Here is a 24330-nt window from a genome sequence, read left to right as displayed (position 1 = left end):
TCTGTAGAGAGCACAGCGAACGTAAATGGATAAAGCTAAAATATGCGACCCGCGAGACGGCGGCAAAAATGCCGCCCATGTCGCCAAAATGCGCCACACGCAATCCACAAACAGAAACGTGCAGAAACAACAACAACAAGTTGGCGACTTGTCTCCCCTTTGACTCGCAGCCGCAACTTTAAATGAGAGAGCATAACAGAGAGCAGAGAGAGAGAACAAACACAAGAGTTTCGAGTGCAGGCACACTCAGCTACAGCTCCAGCAACAACAACGACTGAGGCAAAACCGCAGCCATTCACATTGATGTAACGTTAGCCAGGTGGTAGAGAAAGGGAGCGATATTGCGAAGCACACTAAAGGGGAAAGAGGAGGAGGCAGCTACGTGTGCGCTCTGATGCTCGTCATCAAAAGTTGTTTATTGTTGCTTTTGCCTTTGCTGCTGCTGTTGTTGTTGTTGTTGTCAGTTTGATTATAATAGCGGCATGTGGTGGGTCCCAGCAATGACGCTGCATTTGAATGCGACTTTGAGTTCGACTGCGATTGGAACGCTAATTTTGTGATCACTCATTCTTTTGTGTTTTTTATTCTTTTGATTGTGGAATGTTCGTATTTATTTCTATTCGTCTTACGAACTATGCATTTTCATTCATAAAATGAAAGAAAAAATAGAATGTGATGTTGTGGGGCCAATCTTTTATTGTTTTTATTTCGTGCAAAAACCTTAATCAATTTTTTAGCAGCCCTCGTAAGTTCCCATAATATGTTCGCGAAAACAACTTGTGGGGTCTACGCACACATATGTACAAGCATATTTATTTATAAGGATACAAGACAAGGTTAACAGGGTAAAAGAGGGAAGCATCCTGCTCATAATTTAGTTTTAAAAACATGCAAAAACAGACATCAACCGCACATGTGGCAGGCAACAACAAAAACAACCACATGGAGTTAACAAATTTGCCAACAATTCACAGCCTGCACAAATCACACACACAGCAAAAGACCCAAAACACATACACATACTGATGTAGCTAAAGCCTGCCACGCACGCGCTTCATGTGAAGAAAAACACACATACAATAACAATAAAAGCTCCACCGGCGTCGACGTCGACGTCTGGCTGCTGCTCACACAGTTGAAGGCCGGCGTCGAGCAGAAGCTGAAGCAGAACCATAAGAGCGAAGAGCAGAGCATAAAGAAGCAGCAGAGTCCAGGGACCACCCACAATGCCGGCAGTCGCTTTTAATGAAGCGACAGCGACAGCAACAACAACATTTTATTTGGGTGGTCGCTGCAATAAAAATAACAGCAACAACAATAATAATAAGAATATTGCCAGAGGGCACACGCCTTGCACGACGTGTGTGGCCGAAGCTTAAGCAACATGAACAGCAAAATATTAGTCAGCACTATGCAATGTTTGTTCAATTATATTTATGTTAATAAAATTTTAAAATATATTAATTATTTATAACTAAGCTTTTTATATATTTACATATAGCAAAATATATATTTTACATGTGGACAAAATATTCATATATTTGCATATTATAGTATATTAGTTGGGTCTGTATGCTACCTACACATTTGCAGGGTATCAGTACATCCCAAAAGATGTCAAACTGTTAACGGCGAGAACGATGTAGCCCTAGTTGCGAGCAGCGTTCGCGCTCAAATCAAAATGGCCGCAGCAGAGCAAAAGACAGTGTCAGAGCGAGAGTGCATAGGCATGAGAACGTCGAGTAAGAGAGTCTTGGCGTCACACACAGATACAGCGCACTGCACGCTAATGAAGTTGTAGACCTGCTGAAGTTGCCACTGCGAGATGTACATCTCTCACTCCCTCTCTCTTTCTCTCTCTCGCAAAGTATCTTCGTTGTACATGTAACATGCTCATTTTAAGCTTAACAGTGCCATTTCGAGTTAACAGCATGGCAAAGTAAAAACAATGTGCAGCCAGAAGACGAAAACGTTAACGTTTCTGTATCTCACAGACTGCGTGCGATCCTCGAACGAAACGGTTGTGCTCATTGCGTGAGCGGCACTAACGAAAAACGCGTTGAATGCAAATTATTTTGTATAAGTCGAGCTAAGATCAAATTGTGTGTTCTTCTCGCTAAACATACAGTAACAACAACGGTGTTGAAATTTATACATTCTATATGTATACAAATTGATCAATATCTAAAAATTAATTTAAATATCAAAAGCCAAAACGAAACGTCTACGTGCGCAAAGTGTGTGTAAAACAACAAAAAATACAAAAAAGCAAAACGCGCAGCGAGCATAAAAAGAGAGCGCAAAAGAAAAAAGGAAAAAACGTGATGCAGCTTTGTGGTGGAAATATCTGAGAGAGACGTTCGCGTCGCATCCGAAAACGGCAACGGAAAATATGTGAATTATGTGTGAAAATTGTTGAAATTATTGTGTAAAATGTGCACAAATGCTGTCCCCAAGTGAAGCTATCTCAAACACGAGTCTACATCGAGTTAAAGCCACCGCGAAGCCAGCAATCACAACAAAAACAAAAGAGATAACGAGAGAGCGCTTTTAGTTTGAAATGTGTGTTGTGCAAATGTGGTGTGTTGTTGTTTGCATTTGTTCCGAAAATGCAGCTACAAATTGAATACAAAATTTGAGAGAAGAAAAAAAAGCATAGTGTTCTTTTTTTTTGTTTGAACATCAATAACAAAAATAAACAATACACGCGCACACACACACAAGCACAGATAGAGAGACATAGCAAAAGAGCGAACTTCAGGCAGATTGGTAGCACTTTTCTGTCGCTGTTAGTTAACAGCATAGCTTCATACTGAGAGAGACGCGGTGAGCGAGAGAGAGAGAGAGCGCGTTGTGTGACACCCACACAAACACTTTATCCTTGCACACACCAACACCAATACACACCGTAATACATATACACAAACATGGATAGGGATAGGGAGAGCCTGCCGCGAGTACCGGACACACACGGCGATGTTGTCGATGAGAAATTATTCTCGGATCTTTACATACGCACCAGCTGGGTGGACGCTCAAGTGGCGCTCGATCAAATTGATAAGGTAAGTGAGAAAACGAAATAAAAGATTCAGCAAAGCAATCTCCAGGCCTAGCTTTGTTTAATGAAGTCATTAAGCCGTTCGGACAGTTTTTAATACAATTTATTGCTGATATCTCTCGCCGTTTTTTATACGTCTCTTCGCGCGTTTCGTTTCGTTTTCATTTCGGTTTCGTTTCGGTTTTTGGTTGTGCTCAATTTATTTTAATAGAGTTGTTTGCTAGAGAGGGGAGAGGTTAAGAAGGCGGTTGACAACGCCAACGAAGATCGTAAACAATCGATTTCAGCTGAATTGTTGTTGTGGTTGAATTAATAAACCAAACCAAATGCCAGCGAATTAAGTTGTAAACGTATAAAAAGCTTCTTAGATAAAAACATCTGTTATCTGCGATTAGAGATATCATTAATATAAATAAATAAAGTACTTGGGGTTAAAGATCTCTTAATAATGAAAGCTTTTATCTTTGCTCGCATCCCTCATTGTCACTATTAATTAACATCAAACTGTTACGTAGCATAGGCCTACTTTGTATGCTGAGCATATTTCAAAGACAAAAATAGATCAACAACACACGCATATACACTCGCAAATGCATTGTGCCTGTATGTGTTTGTTACTTTTATAGTATGTTTGAGTTTTCACTGACTTTTCAAGTGACAGCAAGCAACAACAACATCAGCAAAAGCAAAAGCAAAAGCAAATGCACGTCAACTGTTGCACAAATCAAAGCCAAAGCTATTTTCACTTGGCGCACAGCAGGGCCCAAAGACCCCAAAGACCTCCGACTTCGAGTGCGACTCCAACTCCAACTCTACTCAAGTTGATCGCAGTTTCCAGAGCCACAGACAAAAACAACTTCATTATTTTGTGCTACTGTGCTGCGGCGACGTCGTCGTCATTGCTGACCGACCGCAAAAAAAGAAAAAAATAAAAACAACACTCGCAGCAGCAGAAATAACAACTGCACAAGACAACAACAAAAACAACGACAACGAGTGCCAAAAACAGTGAAGCTCTGACTGCGACTGCAGCAGCAGCAGGAGCCTCTCAATGTAAATGGGGAATGTGTGAGTGTGTGTGGAGAAGAAGAAGGCAGAGCAACAGACGACGGCAACAAAAACATTTTTGATTTGCTCTTTGATGGAATGGAGCTTTGTAGCTTGGCGGCGTGATATGTGCGAAGTTATAAACTTAACGAAATCTAAAAGATAACTGTTAATGTTTACGAAGCGTAGATATGTTTTGGCAGTAGCGGAAGAAATGCGTGATAAAAAGATTAAGACTTTTCTAGGAATTATTATAGAGCATACAAATGTCGTAGAAAATATTTCCTTGACTTTTTATCGTACGTTTTCATGTGCTGTCGTTGTTTTGTATACTGTTTAGTTTTTTTTTCTCCATCGTCGTCGTTTGCCAAAAGCATTCTGTTTGTCTGCTTTTGTTGTTGTTGTTGTTGCTGTTGAGGAATTGTAGAGGCCGCCACCGCACACAGCGCGTCACGTCAGCTAGAAGAAACACAATCACACACATACACACACATGACACACACAAATGATTTGTACGTATGTTTGTACATTTTGTGAGCGCGGGTGGCCCACGACGGAACAAGCAAAAAAAAAACAACAAAAATAACTAAGAAAAAAAAAGAACGAAACATTTCACTGACGCACGCGCTTTTGCCTGCGCTCAGTAGCTGTCAAACTGTGGGCAACTGTTGTTGTTGTGTGTTGTGTTGTTGTCTGAACTTTTTCTCGTTGCTTCTCCTTTTGCCCATTGCCTTCCTTTCGCGGCGCTTTTTACAACTTGATGTCTTCATTATGCTTGCAGGCAGCCAGCCGAGCTCTCTGGTTCTTTCCATCTCTTTCTCGCTGCTGCATGGTTGTGTCTGCATCTCAATTATTTGCTGTTGTAACGTTACAAAGTTTCCTTGCTTGCATTGAACTTCTCGAAAGTTGTGGCAAGCGATCGATCGACAACAGCATCAGACGCTGTTGACTGCGAAGTCGACTGCGATTGCAGCTGAGGTGTGGTCGACTTCGTAGTTGTTGTTGTTGTTGCTGTCGTGCATTGTTTTTGTTGTTTTCCTCTTTTTTTTTGTGGTTTTCGTTGTTGTTTTTGTTGTTGCTGCTGCTGCTTGTGCTTTTGGCCTGTTGTTGCTCGTGACGGCGCCGTCGTCATCAACGACGATGGGCGATTTATTTTAATGACTCAATTTAACGAAATATATTAAGACATTAATATTGTCTAACGAAGCCCAGCAACAAAAGCGACAAGCGAAAAGGCGAAAGAACTGACAACAACGGCAACAGTAAAATGAAATGCATTTGTTACCTTTTTGGCTCGTTTCGCCTGGCCAAAATGCAAATGGCCCGAACGTTATGTTTATTATTTTCTGTTTGCCATAAAAAACAAGGGGCAAAAAACAGCAACAACAACCACACCAATTTATTGGCAACTTCTGGGAGGTCCGAGGGTGACGTTTTCATGAATGAGCTGAATGCCAAATTGAGCTTGGAATTGATCAATACTTCAGTTGTTGTTGTTGCTAATGATAAATATGATTTTCACTCTATCAATTCTTTAGCCATTAGCGCATACCCTATAACGATTGTCGGTTAGGGGTTTACCTAACTAGAAGAAAACTAGGGAAGAAGACGAGACCATAAAGAACTTTTTAGATCTTTCTCAAAAAAAAAAAATGAAAAAGGATCTATTAAGTTTCCTTAGTATTAGATACAAATTGCTTTACATTTTTACTTGTTCCCTTTTCATTATAAGATTTTATTTAATTTAATAACTTATCAAACTACAGGGTATCTGTGAGTGTGGTGGAGCTCACAAGCAGTGACACGTTTCACATTTGCTTGTGCCGCAAATTTATTTATGGCAATGCCGCACTATGGATGCAGACCATGTACGAATGAATGCGAGGATCATTGTATTTGTATTTGTATTTGTATCTATCAGATACATTTGTATACGTACGCACATACAAATTCATGAATGAAATCGTCGGGGCCAAGGCACAAGTCCCCCTCGCACTCGCTCTCTCTCTGTCTCTCTCGCCCCCTCTCAACTGACGCTGTGCCAATTGTAAGGCACACAAAACCACTCAACACAGGAAGTTGAGAAACATTGGCGGCATTTTGAAGAAGTTTTCGTTGTTGTTGCTGTTGCTGTTGTTGTTGTTGTTGTTGTTCATGCGGCGGTGGCTAACAAATTTGTTTAGTCATGCCGCCGCCCCGATCTTTTCACAACAGCACATGAAAAACAAATATTTGTGATGCGGCTCTCCATCTCGTTCTCGCTGCCTTTCTGGCTCTCTCACTCGAAATTGACATGGCCAAAATCGAAAACCAGTAGCATAAACCCTCGAATCATAAATAAGCAGCTGCATCGTAATCACTACGGTAAACACAAGACCAAGCTGAGCGCAAAAATCTTTTGCATGGCAAACAAATACACAATCCACATATAGATGTTTACACTATGGAAGATATGCGATATACAATGTTGAACTCCCACTTGGAGCAAGTTCAAAGGAACTAAAGATACTTTGGGATAAAATGGAATTCGTTTACATTGTAGAGATGCAATAAATAGGAAGAAAAGTCTAAACTCTTTCAACTTTAAACTTTATTAAAGAAAGTCCTCAAGATTACTGACATTATTCAATTACTCTCCGTTAAAATAGTTGCCAATAGATCAGCGCACTTCGAGAAAGACTTTGATAGCTTATCCCTTCTTTAGCTGAGTTGCCTTTCCCAAAACTCTTTACACTTTTTTTGAGGAGCACTTCGACGAAAGTCAAGGCGATTGGTATCCTCTGGCTTCTGTCTTTCTGCGAAGCAGCATTACAACGCCCCTATGCTTTAGTTGCAACACGCCCAGCATGTTCAATTACAGTTACGGTCTTGTTAAGGTCGAGCACTTCCTCCCTCAAAATGCAGACGTTTCTCTCTCTTGCACTCAACCCTCTGACAACTGTAAGCCGGAAACGCTTGTAGGCGTGAGATATCTTCATCAACACGTCCAGGGGTCTATCCTTCTTCTTGGAAGAGCAGCCTGCGGTTCGACTTCAGTTCCTTGGAGCTGAATCAATTTATGCAGGTACATAACTGGAGGTTCTACCTCCTGGAATGAGGTCTCTCTGAGACGTGTGTTTGCTTAAGGATTAGTTCGCACACAAGTGTCTTTTCTCCACTTGAGACTCGCCCCCTCGGTTCACTTTGATCTTTCGCTTTTTTCTCATTCTCTTTAAAAGAGATATTATTGTGATTTCGATTTTTCTCTCTAAATTTATTAGTGTTTGCCTTGGTCGCGTTTCGTATAACAAATATTGGTCTAAAGTGTGACCATGATTTATGTGCGTTACACCTGTTCCACGAGTGATCTCTGATCTTATCTTTTCTTATCTTATTATAATATTTATTTTCCAGTCTGCTTTCAACTTGTGTTCGCCGATATTTAGTCTAAAGAAGATATTTAGATTATTTGAACGAGAACTTGAAATTTCCGCCTTGTGTGTAAGAGATTATAAATATTACATACGCTTTACATTTAGCTCTAACTTGAACCCATCCAACTGGGAACCATAAATTAGCGACTAGATCTTTGATCTCTTTGATCCTTTAACTCCGTAATCGTCTTAGCAGCTGAGCGATCACTTTGGGGAAAAAGAGCGCATGTTTCTTTTCCCCCCTCAATTAAAGCTAAAAATACCCGGTGCCGAAAAATTGGTCTCAAGTTGTTGCCCCAAATAGCGCCCACACGTTGCCCCAACAATTGACAGCTCAATTTTGAGGCCTCACACCAAACAAGAAAGAGAAAGAGATATGATGAGAGTGAGAGAGACGCAAACAACTTTATTGAGGGGTGGAGAGAACTGGAAGTCGAAATGTGTTTTTCAGCCAGCTTCATTAGGCTCGGCTACGAGTTGAGTTGAGTTGAGTTGTCTCGAGACTGAGACTGAGACCCGGGTCCCGAGACCCGAGCCCTACCTCTGTTTCTGGCCGCACATAAAACTGTTATTGTCTTCATCAGCGTGCCCCAGCAACGGGGCAACAGCGACAACAACAACAACAATAAAACCAACAGCAACAGCAACGAACGAACGTAAGACGAACAAAAAAAAAATCAAAAGAATTATGAAGACATTAACTTGACCACACAGCAAGCGGACGGGCCGGCCGGCCGACCGAGCGAAGCAGATAAAAGCAGCAGCAACAACAGCAACAACAACAGCAGCCGTCGCAGTAACGAACAAGCAAGAAAGCAAAACAGTTGAGAGTGCTCGACTGTGAGATACCCGTTAGCCATCTTTGTGGAATACAAAAATATTTTGTGAAGAAAATAAAAATGAATTAATGATAATTCCTGAATTAAAACTTATAAAAAATTAAAAAATAAGAACTTATTGTATACATGAAATTGTAGTTGAAAAACTAAAGTAACTAGTTCATTGGGTCGAATACATTTTCAATTCCCACAAGTTCTAATACCCTTCTAAGTTACGTATTGCGGGTATAAAAAGGTACCAAAAGCAAAGAAGAAGACGGCGACGCAGTGACATTGGGCAGCAAAATGAGACAGCAACACCGAGACAGACAAAACAGAAACAGAAACGGAGGCTTGAGACTCTGACTGCGACTGCGCTGCGGCTGCTCGTCTGCTGCTGCGACTGCGACTACGACTGAGGCTGTGATAGAGACTTCAGGCAGAGAGCGAGACAGAGGAGACCAAAGAGCAATGCGAGTACCGGAAAGAAACATTCAAGCAATAATCACGGAATTCACTGAAAAAGCAGTTAACGGACAGGCTGGACAAGCAACGGACACACACACACAACATAGCATAGCAGAGTGTAGTGTGTAGTGTAGGGCCATGCAGGGCTCAGGCCCAAGACGAGGCTGAAGCCTTCACACTCACACTCACGGCTGTCGCCCTGTAGCATAGCCCTTGCCTTGTCTTGCCCTCTCGCTCTCGTTCGTTGTTTCGTTTCGATTTCGATGCGTGTGTACCTGTGTCTGAATGAGACTGAGAATGAGCGACGTGGCCGCCTTGGCTACCTGACCGACAACAGCCTGTGTACGAGCATGCGTCAGTGTGTGTGTGGCTGTGTGTTTCGTATGAAAATAATAAAGAAATTAAATTGCTTGAAAGCAAAGCAACAAGCAGTGAGATGTTGCCGTTGCTTGCGGGGCAGGTGAAGTTAAATTTAAAGTTATTGCTGCAATTTTATGACAGCCGCCAGTTGAAGTTTATTTTATTTTTGTTTTTTTTTTTGTAGCTTTTTCGGCTGCAACGCCTACACCACAACAATCGACAAAAAAGCTGTGGAAATGAGTTGAAAAGCAAAAGAGCAGCTTAGCAACAAAGTCAACCGCTACCTCTCTTCTCACAGGCTCCTCTCTCTTAGTTGCTTATGCTTGTGTTTCGCTCTGTCACCTGTGATTGCAATGATGTTGTCGTCGGCGTTGGTTACGGTAACGAAAGCTGCCGTCTGCCGTCTGGCGATCTCACGAGTTGCCAAACAGTTTCAGCTGCTCCAATGACCTTCAAACCCTTTTTTTTCTCTTTTTGCTTCTCTTTTTTGTTTGCCCGATTCCGTTGAATGGAGAGCGACGCAATGCCAAAAATAATAAAAATAAAAATAATACATGCATGAACGCTTGCTGGTCACGTTTAAGAGGCGCCATAAAGTGCCGGCAAATGGCGATTTGCATGCGTCGTCATCGTCCCATTTACTTTATTTTAATTGCTTGCCTAGCCGCAAAAATTGGCGCGTTTAAACAGAGTGCGTAACTAAATGTGAGCATTGTGTGTGGTCCAGTGGCTCTCTCACTCACACATATGTACATATGTATGTACATACATACACACAGATCATAAAGCGTAATACTCACATGGCTGTGCTTTTAATGCGGGTCGTCGAGGGCGAGAGAGAGAGATAGAGAAATTATGCTTGCACAGTGGGACAAGGGTGTTGTCATTGCTTAAAGTGAATTTGCATAAATTGTGATCTCACATTATTTCTTAGGAGTCTTGAACTTTATAACTTAAAATCACATAGGCCTTGACAGTTTTTTTTTTTTTGTGTGTATTTATTCAGATTACACTTAATTTTCTTGATTGTTCTTTAACATAAAATAGTAAAAAAGAAGTCTATTTTTAAAATAAAACGGACATCCACATGTCTAAATGTCAGCAACATGCTCTCAATTGTGTATTCAAGAACGCCTTTGCGCGGGATATAACTTTAATGGGATCTACACATTTTATGTCAAAGCGTTACGTGAAGAGACTGGGCAACCAAGCGTAAGTTTTATTATATCTCCAAAATCGAGTTTTCGATTTTTACGACTTGTTGCAAAAAAGCAGCAGCTGTAATGCAGCATTCATCAATGCGGGCAAAAAACTCCAACGGTGATCCGTCACTATACTGCTCTCTCCCTATATATGCATATAGCAAACAGACTGAGGTACTCTCTCGTAGTCTCTTGGAGCATTCTTGTCGCATAAACTATGATCAGGAGATTACTTTTAAACGCCTCACGGGCATCATTTGCACCATAGGCCCTGCATCGCAAAGTGTGGAAATGATGGTGAAATTGAAGGAGGCTGGCATGAATATAGCACGTTTGAATTTCTCCCACGGCACTCACGCTCAGCACTGCCAAACAATTGTCAATTTGCGGAAAGCTTCAGAAATTTACAGCAAACAATTGGGATACAAGAATCATACGGCAATTGCCTTGGATACCAAGGGTCCTGAAATACGAACAGGTCTCATAGCGGGCAGTGGTACCTCAAGTGTTGAATTGAAAAAAGGTGCCACATTTCGGTTGAGCACAAATCAGGAGTTGCAGAAGAATGGCACTGTTGAAAAGGTTTTCGTAGATTATGCGAATATAACAAAAGTATTGAAACCCGAAAATCGAGTATTTTTGGATGATGGATTGATATCGTTGCTAGTTAAAGATATCAGTGGGGATGAGTTGATTTGCGAAGTAGAAAATGGTGGAAAATTGGGTTCATGCAAAGGCATCAATTTGCCAGGCATTGATGTGGATCTGCCGTCCGTTTCCGAAAAGGATAAAGCTGACATACAATTTGCTGTAGACCAGAAATTAGACATGATATTTGCGTCATTTATTCGCGATGCTAATGCCATCGAGGAGATACGTTCCTTGCTCGGTGAGAAGGGTAAAAAAATAATGATCATTGCTAAGATCGAGAATCATCAGGGCATGAAAAATATTGCTAAAGTAATTGAAGCCTCCGATGGCATTATGGTGGCCCGTGGCGATCTGGGAATTGAAATTCCTGCGGAAAAGGTTTTTCTTGCTCAAAAAACGATTTTCGCTCAATGTAACATGGCTGGGAAACCAGGAATCTGTGCCACCCAAATGCTAGAGTCTATGATTAAAAAACCTCGCGCCACCCGTGCCGAACTTTCAGATGTAGCGAATGCGGTGCTCGATGGCGCCGATTGTGTCATGCTATCGGGAGAAACGGCTATGGGTGAATATCCTTTGCAATGTGTCCAAGTCATGACTCGAGTCTGTCAGGAGGCCGAAGCTGCTGTGTGGAGCGATAATTTGTTTACGGATCTTGTTAATGCTAATGAAGAAGAAATCGATTTGGAGGCTGCGATGATTATATCTGCAGTCAGTGCGGCGATTAATAGCAATGTTCGGGCGATTATAGTCCTGACTTCCACGGGAAATACGACTTTTATGTTGAGCCGATATCGACCGCCTTGTCCAATTATAAGTCTCATTACTGGCAATGATATGATTGCACGTCAGTCGAATCTATATCGTGGTATTTTCACAATTAGCTACGATAGCAGCGGCGATATTGATGTTGATGAGCGCCTTAAACGTGGTATTAAAATATCCAAGGAAGCGGGCATTATAAAGGATAAAGATGCCGTTGTTATTGTGACTAGCTTAAATTTTAAAACCGGGCTCTCAAACTCAATGCGAATGATTTATGTGTAAAAGCGTATTCACGATAAATTTTGAATTATTTTAATATTTAAGCAGTATGTGTAAATCTTATGCATTTTATATTAAAATATTTATGTAATTTATGACTACGATGATAATAGAAAAACATTATCTAAAGAATTTATCTTAAATCTATATTTAATTGCCATAAATTATGCCAGTTCCAACTCATTTCTGTATCGAACGAAATATGATTTAAGTTTTAAGTGGGCCCATTCTGTTTGTGTCGAAAAAATGTTTATTTTTGGAATACCTAAATCTTTCCGTTCAATGAGTGGAGGGAACAAAATACGGATTATATTGCCCAAGAAGCATATCTATTGATATCTCATTCGTTTCGAAGTGAGTAATATGATAATTATGAATCAACTGGGTGGTCCGTCACGTCGTTTTTTTGTCCAACCGATACATACATATATTGGGTTTCGTTTTATGCCAAAAAGCGCTTTGCATTCGTTTTTTATTGCGGCATAACTATAACTGGCCTCTCCTATTCAAATTATGGATCGCGCCTTAGCTGCGTATACTGAATATCATTTTTGCTTTTTTCTTTTCTTTCATTTTTTTGTTTTTGTTCTTTGGAATGGGCATGGAAATGTTTTCATATATTTTTTTGTGTAGCGACTTCTGCTTATAATGTGGCGTGTAATTAAGTAGTCAAAGCCCGTGGGGGTCGTCTGGGGTCTTTGGCTAAATTATTCATATGGATGTCCCGACTGACATGGAACTTTTTTGATTGATTAGTGGCTGAGGCTTTCTTTGTGTTCAACAAATTGAAATTGTTACAAAATGAAGTCGAAACCTAATGGAGCATCTCATTACGGGAATCCATTTTATTTTCGATTGCCACACAATGCACCTGTCACACTGTCACGGGCAGTGTTGCCGTCTCGGTCGTGCGCAGGCGTATATTCGTCACGGCACAGCTACATGCAGTGCTTGTCAAACTGTGTCGTGGGATTAGCCATGCGCAGAGGATTAGGACGAAAATGCGCATTTCTAATGAAGTTGTTCCCCAGAGTTTGCCAGACGCTGTGCTTGTGTGTCTTACAAAGAAAAAGCAGCACATACAAAGCAAAGAACAACAGCAGCGACAACAACAGCAACTGCAACAACAAGATGAAAGCAAGGCAAGCAGAGGCCATAAATCAATTTGTGACATTTCCTCACGACGCGACGTTGACGTCGAAGTCGACGTTGGCAGCGACAGCGACAGCAGCTGCGGGTGTATCGGAGAAACAACAACAAACACCAACTGCAAGAAGTAGAAGAAGAGGAGTAGGAAGAGGAACAACAACAGCAGGCAAGATTGATGATATGTCACATGGAGCAGGCAGCATTTGGCGCAGCCTGTTGCAGATTGAGAGGAGGCTGAAAGATGAAAGCAAAGAGGAATTGAGGTAGACAGGCAGAGCAAGAGAAAGAGATGGCGCGCTGAGCTGACAAGCGTTAACAGCGGACGTCGCTGTGATGTCTCAATCAAGCACAGTTTGAGCTGCACTGCACTGTGGGCTGCCGAATCTAGATTAAGTTTATTTTTAGTTGTTGTTGCTGCTGTAGTTGCTGCTTGCGACCTGCGGCATTACAAGATTGTTGCGCCCCGCACAGTACTTCCAAGAATTTTGTGCATCTTCCATTTTTTCGTTGTTGCTTTCGTTGTTTTGTTTAGGTTTTTCTGCCCAGAGAAAAACATTCTTCTAGGCTACACAAATTATGGAAAAATTCCACGAACATTGCAATCGCCCAGTCGCCGCCGTTGCAGTCGCCACATGCGGCGCGCTGCTGCTGTTGCTGCAGCTTGAAAGAGACGCCGCCGCAAACGCAGTCGACGCTGTTGCAGTTACCGTTGCTGTTGTTGTTGTTTTCTTTGCCGGTGTTGCCGTCAATGACTTAATTAATAGCGACAAAGTCAGAGCCGCTTTTGAGTTTGAATTTTTGCGGAAATGACACAAAGTCGCGACGCGTCGACTGCATACAGAAAAGCAAACAGCTACAACAACAGCAGGAAGTGCGGCACTAGTGTTGTCTCGCTCCCTCTGTCGCTCTTTCTAGCAATGGACGCACCTAGAAATGCCACGCATAACTTCAAAAGCAAACACACAGAGAGAGAAAGAGAGACTCTAAGCGCAGCTAACCTTTTGGCATGCCTTATTTATGGCTGACTCCCGCGCAGTGGGTCCCTCTGTCTCTTTCACTCTGTGGCTCTCTGTTAACGGTAGTCATAAAGTGCCTGCCCAGCAACAATAAAACCGTCGTCTTCCTTGCACAGTCAATGCCACTTAAGTCATTTTTCAGCTCTTGTGCTTTTTACAAAACCAACAACAGCGATCGCAACAACAACAACAACAGCAGCAATTGCTGCGTGAGCACGAAACTAAAAACCTAAAACCAGCCTAATGGTTGGGCCACATTTCACTGTGTGCGGAAAATCTGTGAAAAGCGATAAAAGCAAAAGGAGACTTGACTTGAGGAAAAACAAAAACAACAGCAACTTAAATAGAGCCCAGGCGAAAGATTGAGACGTTTCGAGCTTGGAATGTGTGTGCTGCGACTGCGACTGAGGCTTAGGTTGGGTTTGGGCTTGGGTGAGGCGAACGCTGCACAGTGGGACGCAGTCAGTCAAAAATGATTTAGATACTTTTTTTTTTGTTTTTTTGTTATTAACAAAAAATTGCATTAATAGGAATTTCAATTCTAAATGAACATCATATTATAATTCTTAGTAATTAAAGGATGTTGAAAGGGCATTTTATTCAGAATTAAATATTAAAGAAAAAGAAACAAAAATGTATAGGTCAATAAATAAATTAAAATACAAAATAAAATGGAAAAAAAAATTTGTTAATTGTAAACAAATTTTTAATTTCATTCAAAGCATCTTTTTACAATAGTTAATGCTAAGGAAAATATCTTAGTAAACTGATTCGTGTCTTGGCAGATCTATTTACTAAAAGATTCTCTAAATAGCTTTCCACTGTGCAATGACTGTTCGGTTAAAGGTTCGATTGAGACGTTAGCGTTCTCCTCATTATTTGGGGCTCAATTTCCGTGCAGGCAAAAGACGGCGAGAAAGCGATGGGAATGGGAATGGGAAAGGGCGAGGGGAAGGGCAAGGGAAGCCAGCAAGCCAGAGGGGGCTACAAAGCCAGCTCAGCTTGGTGGGTCTTGAGTTCCAATTGCCAAACAGACGATTATAGGTTGAGGTTGCGGCGGCTGTGGCTGCGGCTGCGACTGCGTCGACGTCGACGGCGGCGTCTTGTGTTGTTTTGCTTTTGTATGGAATGGGTTGGGTTTTGGATTGGGATGCCATGACGATGATGATGATGATGATGGGGATGCTGGTGATGCTGCTGCTGCTGCTGATGGTGATGCTGATGCTGATGTCTTCATCGCAGATGCTGCATGAGAGTTGGAGGGGGGAAACATATAAATTATATGGCTGCGGTTTTGGGCCACACGCTGTTTCGTTATAATTTTAATGCGTTATTTATGGCATGTGAGCCAGAGAAAAGACAACAACACGAGCAATAAAAACAAATATGCTACAAAAAAAAAAAAAAAAAAAAAAACAGAAAACTAACTCTCTCTCTCTTTCTCTCTCTCTCTTTCGCAGGGCAAGGCGCGTGGCAACCGCACGGCAATCTATCTGCGTTCAGTATTCCAATCCCACCTCGAAACGCTCGGCAGCTCGGTGCAAAAGCATGCGGGCAAGGTGCTCTTCGTGGCCATCCTGATGCTCAGCACGTTCTGTGTGGGCCTCAAGAGCGCCCAGATCCATTCGAAGGTGCATCAACTGTGGATACAGGAAGGCGGTCGACTCGAATCCGAGCTCGCCTACACACAAAAGACAATTGGCGAGGACGTATCCACGACGCATCAGCTGCTCATCCAGACGGCGCACGATCCCAATGCCTCCGTATTGCATCCGCAAGCGCTTCAATCGCATCTCGAGGTGCTGATCAAGGCGACGGCGGTCAAGGTGCACATGTACGACACGGAATGGGGACTGAAGGACATGTGCAACTCACCGACAACGCCCAGCTTCGAGGGACACTATTACATTGAGCAGATACTAAAGCATCTGATACCCTGTTCGATTATTACGCCGCTGGATTGCTTCTGGGAGGGCAGCCAGCTGCTGGGACCCGAAATTCCTGTCTTTATACCGTAAGTTGAACGTTGGGAACTAGAACTGCAGACAGAACCTAACCAAGTTCTCTTTTCCTTACCTTCTAGTGGCCTCAATCGACATCTGCAGTGGAGCACGCTGAATCCCTCAGAGGTGATGCAGTTCATGAAGCAGAAAATGTCCGATCAAAAGATCAGCTTTGACTTTGACACCGTCGAGCAGTACTTGAAGCGTGCGGCCATCACCAGTGGCTACATGGAGAAGCCCTGTCTCAACCCACAGCATCCGCTCTGCCCGGACACAGCGCCCAACAAGAACAGCACACAACCACCAGATGTGGGTGCCATTCTCTCGGGCGGCTGCTATGGCTATGCGGCCAAGTATATGCACTGGCCGGAGCAATTGATTGTGGGAGGCTCGCAACGCAATCGCAGCGGACACCTGAAGAAGGCCAAGGCACTGCAGACGGTGGTGCAGCTGATGACTGAGAAGGAGATGTTCGATCAGTGGCAGGACAACTACAAGGTGCATCACATTGGTTGGTCACAGGAGAAGGCGGCCGAAGTGCTCAATGCGTGGCAACGCAACTTCTCCCGCGAAGTGGAGCAACTGCTGCGCAAGCAATCCCGCATCGCTGCCAATTACGACATCTATGTGTTCAGTTCCGCCACCCTGGATGACATCCTGGCCAAGTTCTCGCACCCGAGCGCAGTGAGCATTGTGATTGGAGTTGCTGCCACCGTGTTGTACGCCTTCTGCACGCTGCTGCGTTGGCGGGATCCTGTGCGTGGCCAGAGTAGCGTGGGCGTCGCTGGCGTGCTTCTCATGTGCTTCAGCACCGCAGCTGGCTTGGGTTTGTGTGCACTGCTGGGAATTGTCTTCAATGCGGCTAGCACCCAGGTCGTGCCTTTCTTGGCCCTTGGCCTCGGGGTGGATCACATCTTTATGCTGACGGCAGCGTATGCGGAGAGCAATCGCAAGGAGCAGACCAAACTTATATTGAAGAAGGTCGGACCCAGCATTCTCTTCAGCGCCTGCAGCACGGCGGGCTCCTTTGCCGCAGCTGTCTTCATTCCGGTGCCAGCGTTGAAAGTGTTTTGTCTCCAGGCTGCGATTGTGATGTGCTTTAACCTAGCTGCCGCTCTTCTGGTATTCCCCGCCATGATTTCGTTGGATTTGCGTCGTCGCACCGCCGGTAGAGCGGACATCTTTTGCTGCTGTTTTCCCGTGTGGAAGGAACAGCCTAAACAGCTGGTAATGAACAACAACAACAGCCGCAGCTCTCGACACCTCAAGAATTCGAATAATCTGCAGCAGCAACAGGAACCACAGCAGCCGGCACAGAATCCGTTGCTAGAGTCAAGAGGATCAGCTTCGAACGTGCCAGCGACAACTGAGGAGAACGCTTACTTTCTGCCCTGCTTCTCGCTGAGGAGTTTTGCCTTCAAGTATTATACGCCGTTTCTCATGCGCAGCTGGGTTAAATTTCTGACCGTGATGGGTTTCCTCTGTGCGCTGATCTTCAGTCTATACGAGGCACGATCACTGCAGGATGGCCTCGATATCATTGATCTGGTACCGAAGCACAGCAACGAGCACAAGTTCCTCGATGCGCAGACGCGTCTCTTTGGCTTCTACAGCATGTTTGCGGTGACCCAGGGCAACTTTGAGTATCCTACACAGCAGAAGCTGCTCTGCGACTACCACGAAGCCTTCGTCCGAGTGCCGCATGTGATCAAGAACGACAATGGAGGTTTGCCCGATTTCTGGCTGGTGCTCTTCCGCGAGTGGCTGTTGAATCTGCAGCGCATCTTTGACGATGCGGTTGCGAACAAGAATCTCACCACTGAGGGATGGCATGGGAATGCTAGCAGCGATGCGATACTCGCTTATAAGCTGATTGTGCAGACGGGACATGTGGATAATCCGGTGAATAAGAATCTAGTGCTCAGCAATCGACTTGTGAGTAGTGATGGCATCATCAATCCCAAGGCATTTTACAACTATCTCTCGGCCTGGGCCACCAACGATGTGTTTGCCTACGGTGCCTCTCAGGTGAGTTTCTAGCATCGCTTCTCCATATTAAACTGTGACTGATTTGTTGTGTTATTTTTGCAGGCAAAACTGTATCCGGAACCACGTCAGTATTATCATGCGCCCGCCGAGTACGATCTGAAGATACCGAAGAGTCTGCCTTTAGTTTATGCCCAAATGCCTTTTTATCTACACGGCTTGACGGACACGTCGGAGATCAAAACGCTAATCGGACACATACGCGATCTAAGTGTCAAGTTCGAGGGCTACGGGCTACCCAACTATCCCTCCGGTAGGTGTCTTTAGTTCGATTATATATTCAAGTTAACGCTTATTAGTTCCTTATTCATTTGCCTTATTAATCGTTATCATTTGTTTGCTTACAGGCATTCCCTTCATCTTCTGGGAGCAGTACATGACGCTGCGTTCATCGTTGGCGTTGATTCTAGCTTGTGCTTTCCTGGCCGCCATGTTGCTGGTCTCACTGCTGCTGCTCTCGGTATGGGCCGCCGTGTTGGTCATCATTACGGTGCTCGCATCGCTGGCACAGATCTTTGGCGCCATGACGCTGTTGGGCATCAAGTTGTCGGCGATTCCCGCCGTCATACTTATACTCAGCGTGGGCATGATGCTCTGCTTCAATGTGCACATTTCGCTGGTAAGTTTACGCTTTTAATTGATACGTTAAGAATAGTCTTTAATAGTTATCTTATGCTTTGCAGGGCTTCATGACATCGGTGGGCAATAGACAGCGACGCATTCATCTGGCCATGCAGCTGTCACTGGGTCCGCTGGTCCATGGCATGCTCACCTCGGGCATGGCTGTGTTTATGCTCTCCACATCGCCCTTTGAGTTTGTCATACGGCACTTTTGCTGGCTGCTGCTCGTCGTGCTGTGCGTCGGCGCCTGCAACAGTCTCGTCGTCTTCCCCATCATACTGAGCATGCTGGGACCCGAGGGCGAACTGGTGCCGCTCGAGCATCCTGATCGCATCTCGACGCCATCACCGGTGCCGCTGCGCAGCAAGCGCTCAAACAAATCGTTCATTGTGAATGGTTCGCGAGGCTCGTCACGGAATTCGAACAATTGCCACAAGGCGCATCACTATCACAAGGATATGAATATCAATGATCCGTCGCTGACGACGATCACAGAGGAGCCGCAGTCGTGGAAGTCGAGCAATTCATCGATACAAATGCACAACGATTGGTGTGCGCCGTCAGCACCGACGATGCATCACAACTACAATCACAATCTGAACAATCATTATATGAACAACATCAACTATCAGCATCGCGAACGTGAACGTGATCGTGAACGGGAACGTGAACGGGAACGCGAGCGTGAACGTGAACGTGAACGGGAACGTGAAAGGGATCGTGAACCAACGTATCCAAGCAACAGCTGCGGCAACAGCAACAGCAGCTATGCGGTGCCACAGCCCTCATACCACAAGGTGTCGCAGTCGCAGTACGGGCCGCCAGAGCTGCAGAGCATTGTTGTGCAGCCGGAGGTGACGGTGGAGACGACGCATTCGGATAGGAATACCACCAAGGTGACGGCGACGGCCAACATTAAAGTGGAGCTGGTCACACCGGGACATGCGGTGCGCAGCTACAACTTTACCAGTTAGCCCAGCTGCTAGCTGCTGCTTCTGCATTAGTTCCTGTAGCCATTAACGACTATCACTCACACACACTCTATATATATATATATATATACTATATCTGTATCTTAATCTGTAATCTGTATATGATGTGTATGCATGTTAGTTAATTTCCCATACTTGTATGTGTGTCTAGTATAGATCTATATATATAGAAATATATATAGAGCACGCTGCTACGCTCTCTCCGCATGCCTAGCAGCAACTCCCCCCTTGTATGTATTGTATTTAGTACTTAAGGCATTTTTATACATAGAGTTATTTATTGTAACACACACACACACACACACGAACACAAACACAGCTATGTACTTATATATACACATATATAGATATATATTTAATGCGAGATTCACACACACACACAAATGTCAAAAAGCACTAGTAATTTATAGCATTTAATTTAGTTTAAATATGTACATAAAACACAAGGACTTGAACCAAAATAGTATCGCTTAAAAACAAAAAACACAAAAACAACAAAATATAAAAAACAATGATGTAAGCTTAAAAATAAAACGAACGAAAGAGAATTTTACTAAAAAAAAAAACAAAAACAAAACAAGAGTCCCTCCTTTAGGTACTTACAAACAAAATTTTTCATTGTTAGGACAAGAAAATGGAAGAGTTGAAGAACTTTTTGACATTTACAAAGTTTCTACAAAAGCGAAAGCATTTAAATAAAAACAAAGAATTTATAAAGTGCAAATCTGGGTTTTTAGTGGCGAAAAGGAATACAACACTTTTGTATTATGCGGGATTCAAATAGGATTTAAATTAATAGTAAGTTAATGTTTTTTTTATGTAACAGGAAGAGAAGACATCTCTGACCCTATAAAGTATATATGTATATTCAAGATAGGCGTCCACAGCCGAGACGATATAGCCATGTCCGAATGTCCATCTGTTTTTTTGTCCCAAGTTTTGGACTAAAACACTGGTCCAACAATGAAGAAAAAAATAGAAAGTATTTACTATGTTTTCGAATTTGAATATCCAATTTGAGGCTGTGATTTTTCAGTAATCGATATTTTTTAATTTACACATTTTTAGAAATTTTGTTTAATGTAAGCTGTAAGTATGGCCACGTCTTTAGATGAGGAATTCAAATACTTTCTGAGTAACGTAAGTAGAAATCAGTTGCGCAAGTTGCATGCCTCTAAGAAAAGCTTCATTCCACAGATAAGTTGCCTGGCTGTGCTGCGTTTGCCCTACAATGAACGTTGCATGATGATCAAAAGAGTGAAAAACTGTCGCGATATTCTGGGTTACTTCAACTACTTTGAGATGATGTACTGCTTTTTCAATGTGCACGAAAAGTTCATTGAGATCTGTGTGATGTTGATATTTTTGATAATTGCCTACTACTATCTGTTGCTCATGTCCATTGTGGTGGATATTTCGTAAGTCTTGGAATGGTTTCTCTTTTTACACAGAGGGCAGAAGGATATTAGAGCTTTGTGCCCTCAGAAAATGAAAGTAAGATTCAGGAGTCAATTAGGACCCTACTAAGTATATATATTCTTGTTCAGCGACAACATTTGATACGTTGTAGCCATGTCCGTATGCCTTGCGGTTCGTCTGTAGGTTATGACCTCAGTTAGTTTTTAGTTTACACAATGTTAACTTATAGTATTTGTGACTCTTAAAAATTTGGCTGCAGTCAGATAAAATTTGTAAAAGCTATTTAAGAAATTATTTTATTTGGGTTGCTGCAGTCGGATCTTAGTTGGTTGATAATGAAGTATATTTTGAACTATATGGTGGTATATTTGTAATGTAATAGTATATCGATATACCGAATATAGCCTTCGCTATATTAATTTGGTATATTTAAAGAATAATACTTCAAAGCTGAGCTCTTATTGTAAATTAGTAGCGAGTATTTCACAGTCGGCTACACTCGTCTGTAGCACTTTTACTTTTTTGTATGCTGCCCTTAGTTTCATGCCCGTGCTGAAGATTCTGTCGGTCAAGATGCATTTGAGCGAATTTGTGGCTGGTGCCACGCTCTTTGCCTTTGGCGCCTCGTGTCCGGACTTTGTGGCCAATCTGCTGCCCATTCGAGAGGACTCTGCTATAATTGCCGGAACCTTTGGCGACTCGGTGGTCAACGTTTTGCTCTGCGGTGGCCTCATCTGTTATATGAAACCTTTTAAGATGGATTGGTTTGTTGTGGTGCTAGAATTGTTGTTCCTCTGGCTGGCTGTGGAACTGCTGCGTTATCTGATGTTCTACAATCAATGCATGAGCTACACCGACAGCTCAAGTAAAGAAGATTTTAGTTATTTAATCAGTCTATATTCTTGAACTAATTTTACAGTTTTGCTCTCCGTTTACTTGCTTTACTTGATCGTCATTATAATCGACCTTAAACTGCTGCGCTGGACCATAAATAGTGAGTTGACTTCCTTAAGCATGTAAAAGTTCTAAAGCGATTTTCTGGCAGAGCTACAGCGGGAAATTCTTGAGCTCAAGCGACAGTCATCTTCAGTTGAGCGCGAGAACCAGTTGGCGATAAGGATTACTGCCTTAAGGGAACTGATGCGTCATCAGCATATGCAAATACGCAGCAGTTCCTTGCGTACAAGCAGACGACGAACCTTGGAGAACTCTTTGCCACAACTCAAAAAGGAGGGCTTGGATTACGAAGCCAATCGCACCATGTTGCACAACAAGAACAATCCAAAGAATCGCTTGCTGTGGACAGACTTCTTGGAGTCCCTGAATCCCATCGATGCCACAGAATGGAGATTAGCTGGACGCTGTCAACGCTTCTGCATCTTGATTCAGTGTCCTATGCGACTACTGGTCACCATCTTCGTTCCCGTGGTGGATTATGAGCTCTATAAGCATGGCTGGAGCAAGTTGCTCAACTGCACGCAGATCGTGACGAATCCATTCTTTCTTATCACTGCCGTACATTGTAGGTTAAGCAATCAATCTCATGCATCAATCATCTCAAGCTCTCTCCCTTTACAGCAAAGTGTAACAATTCGTACACCTCTTGGATCGCAGACTTTAACATCAGCTACTCCAAGTGGTCTTTGTGCCTCACCGTTCCCCTGGCCATCGCCACTTTTTGCCACGCCCGCACCGATGTACCGCCTCATTATCACTTTGTAAGTTTCGCTCGTGAATCGGAAACATCATTAAATATTATAATTTCAGCTTTTCATTGTTCTAAGTGCGAGTAGTTCCTTAGTCATCATTGTGATTTGCAGCAGTGAGATTGAGGTTCTCATTGCCATTGTGGGCATCGTGTGTCACCTGAGCGAACACTTCTTGAACATCACATTTGGATCGATGGGCAGTGCTGTTATCAATCTGATGGCTTCTTATGCCATGACCGTCCAGGGATATGAGAAATTGGCTTTTACGGGAGTCTTTGCTGGACCTTTTTTTAGTAAGTTGTAATTTGGTAATATCCTTAACTCTCGTGAAACAATTTTATTGATTATCAGATGACATATTTGTAAAAAAAATATATATTGATTGATTGATCAATCAAAATTTGATTGGAATACCAAATTTTAATTTAATATACTTTTAGTAGAACACCATTAATCTTTTAAAAATAATTAAAAAATAACCGACTAGCAATCAAAGTTGATTGATCAATCAAAATTTTGTTTTAAGATGCTTAAGAAAAATGAAATTTATGATAATAGTACAAGAACTCGTCTCTGTTCTTTAAAATATGTTTAAAATGAAAACAAATTGACGGAAAAATGTTTTGTTGATTGATCAATCAATATTTTAGTTACTATTTACGCTTTCTAAAACAATCTTAAAACGAAATCCTTGTGATCATAACTGTTTTGATTGACCAATCAAAATTGTAACTCCTTCTACTTCTTGAATTTCAGATACTGTTGTAAGCATGGGTGTCGCCTTCATGTACAATGAGAAAACTCATAAGGTGGGATCAGCAATATGGTTGAATGGCGAGCATGGTGACAACTGCTATATATTTATATTCATTACAATAGTTACCACATTATGGTGGTTGTCGTTGTTTAATTTTACCCCTCGACGGTCGGCAGCTGTATTTTCTTGGACTATTCTTGCTCTTTTCATACTTTATGCCGTTGCTGTCGAGTGGGATATAGTACACGAAATAACGAATGATGAAAGGTTTGAGCCCAGATAACTATTCCAGTCTATTAATAAATGTTGTTTTTTAATATTATATATATTATCATTATTATTATATGTAGATCTTCTAATGCATGACAAACAAGTAAGAAAGCTACAGTCGAGTGTACTCAACTGTGAGATACCCGCTACCCATTTTGAATAAAATAAATATAATTTGCGGTATTTTCTCAAAATATACCGAATATACTGCAAAAAATACTGAAAATATACCAAATGGTATATTTGGTATATCGACATAGTACCGCATTCAAAATATACCATAGACG

General features: G+C 42.5%; 2 protein-coding genes across 4 annotated transcripts; both read left to right on the top strand.

The window, feature by feature from the left end:
• Nucleotides 1-2007: 2007 nt before the first annotated feature.
• Nucleotides 2008-20612, top strand: LOC117568536 (protein patched). 2 transcript variants are annotated; one of them, XM_034249254.2, is made up of 6 exons: nucleotides 2008-3062; nucleotides 15687-16240; nucleotides 16310-18257; nucleotides 18321-18528; nucleotides 18623-18894; nucleotides 18959-20612. In XM_034249254.2, the coding sequence occupies exons 1-6, from the start codon at nucleotides 2928-2930 to the stop codon at nucleotides 19868-19870; spliced, it is 4029 nt and encodes a 1342-aa protein (XP_034105145.1). In that variant the 5' UTR covers nucleotides 2008-2927; the 3' UTR covers nucleotides 19871-20612. The 2 variants fall into 2 exon arrangements, with proteins under 2 accessions (XP_034105145.1, XP_051859771.1); XM_052003811.1 differs by lacking the exon at nucleotides 2008-3062 and adding an exon at nucleotides 10157-10376.
• Nucleotides 20613-20917: 305 nt separating this feature from the next.
• On the top strand, nucleotides 20918-24097 carry LOC117568503 (mitochondrial sodium/calcium exchanger protein-like). Of its 2 annotated transcripts, XM_034249197.2 has the most exons (8): nucleotides 20918-21028; nucleotides 21086-21306; nucleotides 21847-22172; nucleotides 22227-22301; nucleotides 22353-22829; nucleotides 22886-23025; nucleotides 23075-23309; nucleotides 23773-24097. In XM_034249197.2, the coding sequence occupies exons 1-8, from the start codon at nucleotides 20984-20986 to the stop codon at nucleotides 24054-24056; spliced, it is 1803 nt and encodes a 600-aa protein (XP_034105088.1). In that variant the 5' UTR covers nucleotides 20918-20983; the 3' UTR covers nucleotides 24057-24097. The 2 variants fall into 2 exon arrangements, with proteins under 2 accessions (XP_034105088.1, XP_051859839.1); XM_052003879.1 differs by having other exon boundaries at nucleotides 20932-21306.
• Nucleotides 24098-24330: the final 233 nt, after the last annotated feature.

The sequence above is a fragment of the Drosophila albomicans genome, chromosome 3 (assembly GCF_009650485.2).
Source record: "Drosophila albomicans strain 15112-1751.03 chromosome 3, ASM965048v2, whole genome shotgun sequence".
In the NCBI taxonomy this organism is placed as follows: Eukaryota; Metazoa; Arthropoda; class Insecta; order Diptera; family Drosophilidae; genus Drosophila; species Drosophila albomicans.
This window is presented reverse-complemented; position numbering and strand designations above follow the sequence as displayed.